General features: G+C 42.4%; 1 protein-coding gene across 7 annotated transcripts in view; it reads right to left on the bottom strand.

Annotated features, from left to right (window-relative positions):
* Window positions 1-2,077, bottom strand: part of tmem116 (transmembrane protein 116) — a 14,541-nt gene that overhangs the window by 5,608 nt on the left and 6,856 nt on the right. For 3 of the 7 annotated variants that reach the window (XM_014022205.1, XM_014022204.1, XM_014022201.1), the window contains one exon: window positions 1,320-1,451. In XM_014022205.1, the coding sequence (XP_013877659.1) occupies window positions 1,320-1,451 (132 nt within the window). Of the gene's footprint in view, window positions 1-1,319; window positions 1,764-2,077 lie in introns of those variants that run through there. The other 4 variants (XM_014022198.1, XM_014022200.1, XM_014022203.1 and 1 more) reach the window with 3 other exon arrangements.

A 2,077-nucleotide genomic window follows, 5' to 3' on the forward strand; every position in this document is an offset into this window, starting at 1 on the left:
GTATGTAATTGTGTTAAAGGGTGTAATTGTGTTACAGTGTGTAGTTGTGTAACAGTGTGTAGTTGTGTTACAGTGTGTAGTTGTGTAATAGTGTGTAGTTGTGTTACAGTGTGTAGTTGTGTAACAGTGTGTAGTTGTGTTACAGTGTGTAGTTGTGTAACAGTGTGTAGTTGTGTTACAGTGTGTAGTTGTGTAACAGTGTGTAGTTGTGTAACAGTGTGTAGTTGTGTAACAGTGTGTAGTTGTGTTACAGTGTGTAGTTGTGTAACAGTGTGTAGTTGTGTAACAGTGTGTAGTTGTGTTACAGTGTGTAGTTGTGTAACAGTGTGTAGTTGTGTAACAGTGTGTAGTTGTGTTACAGTGTGTAGTTGTGTTACAGTGTGTAGTTGTGTAACAGTGTGTGGTTGTGTAACAGTGTGTAGTTGTGTTAGTGTGTAATTGTGTTACAGTGTGTAATTGTGTTACAGTGTGTAACTGTGTTACAGTGTGTAACTGTGTTACAGTGTGTAACTGTGTAACAGTGTGTAGTTGTGTTACAATGTGTAATTGTGTTACAGTGTGTAATTCTGTAACAGTGTGTAATTGTGTTAGTGTGTAGATGTGTAACAATGTGTAGTTGTGTAACAGTGTGTAATTGTGTTAGTGTGTAATTGTGTAACAGTATGTAGTTGTGTAACAGTATGTAGTTGTGTAACAGTGTGTAATTGTGTAACAGTATGTAGTTGTGTAACAGTGTGTAGTTGTATTACAGTGCGTAGTTGATACCTGATCCACAATGTGCAGGTTGTAACAGTGTGTAGTTGTGTTACAGTGTGTTGTTGTGTAACAGTGTGTAGTTGTGTAACAGTGTGTAATTGTGTTACAGTGTGTAGATGTGTTACACTGTGTGGTTGTGTAACAGTGTGTAGTTGTTACCTGCTCCAAAGTGTGCAGGTTGTAACAGTGTGTAGTTGTGTTACAGCATGTAGTTGTGTTACAGCATGTAGTTGTGTTACAGTGAGTAGATGTGTTACAGTGTGTAGTTGTGTAACAGTGTGTAATTGTGTTAGTGTGCAATTGTGTTACAGTGTGTAACTGTGTAACAGTGTGTAGTTGTGTTACAATGTGTAATTCTGTTACAGTGTGTAATTGTGTTAGTGTGTAATTGTGTAACAGTATGTAGTTGTGTAACAGTATGTAGTTGTGTAACAGTGTGTAGTTGTATTACAGTGTGTAGTTGTTACCTGCTCCACAATGTGCAGGTTGTAACAGTGTGTAGTTGTGTTACAGTGTGTAGATGTGTTACAGTGTGTAGTTGTGTTACAGTGTGTAGTTGTTACCTGCTCCACAGTGTGCAGGTTGTAACAGTGTGTGTTCAGGTGGCCGCAGGGCTGGAAGAAGATTGCGGCTCCGATCACCCAGCAGACGGCCAGAAACAGATCAGCTACACTGAGCAGGAAGAGAGGCTGCAGCTGGAGACAACAAGAGACATGAGACACGTGTCCTCTGAGGGACAGGTCCTCTGAGGGACAGGTCCTCTGAGGGACATGTCCTCTGAGGGACGTGTCCTCTGAGGGACGTGTCCTCTGAGGGACGTGTGTCCTCTGAGGACATGTGTCGTCTGAGGGACGTGTGTCCTCTGAGGGACGTGTCCTCTGAGGACATGTGTCATCTGAGGGACGTGTCCTCTTAGGGACATGTCCTCTGAGGACATGTGTCATCTGAGGGACGTGTCCTCTTAGGGACATGTCCTCTGAGGACATGTGTCATCTGAGGGACGTGTCCTCTTAGGGNGTACAAAAGTGCAGGGAGAACAAGGAAGAGGATGGAAGGGAAACGGAGAGCGAGAGAAAGGGAGGAAGGCAGTGACTTTTCATCTGTAACTGACGGTTTCCATCTGACTGCATCTCTGCCGCCTTGTCTGCATAAAAAAACTGAAAATGTCTCCATAAGTATTTGAGATTTGGTCTGTGTGTCTTAAATTTCGGCTTCTTCTGTATTTTATTTTTTTTAATTATCCTATGAAGAAAATTTATGTGTGTGTGTGTGTGTGCGCGCGCGTGTGTGTGTGTGTGTGTGTGTGTGTGTGTGTGTGTGT

The sequence above is a fragment of the Austrofundulus limnaeus genome, unplaced genomic scaffold (genome assembly GCF_001266775.1).
Source record: "Austrofundulus limnaeus strain Quisiro unplaced genomic scaffold, Austrofundulus_limnaeus-1.0 Scaffold320, whole genome shotgun sequence".
Taxonomy (NCBI): domain Eukaryota; kingdom Metazoa; phylum Chordata; class Actinopteri; order Cyprinodontiformes; family Rivulidae; genus Austrofundulus; species Austrofundulus limnaeus.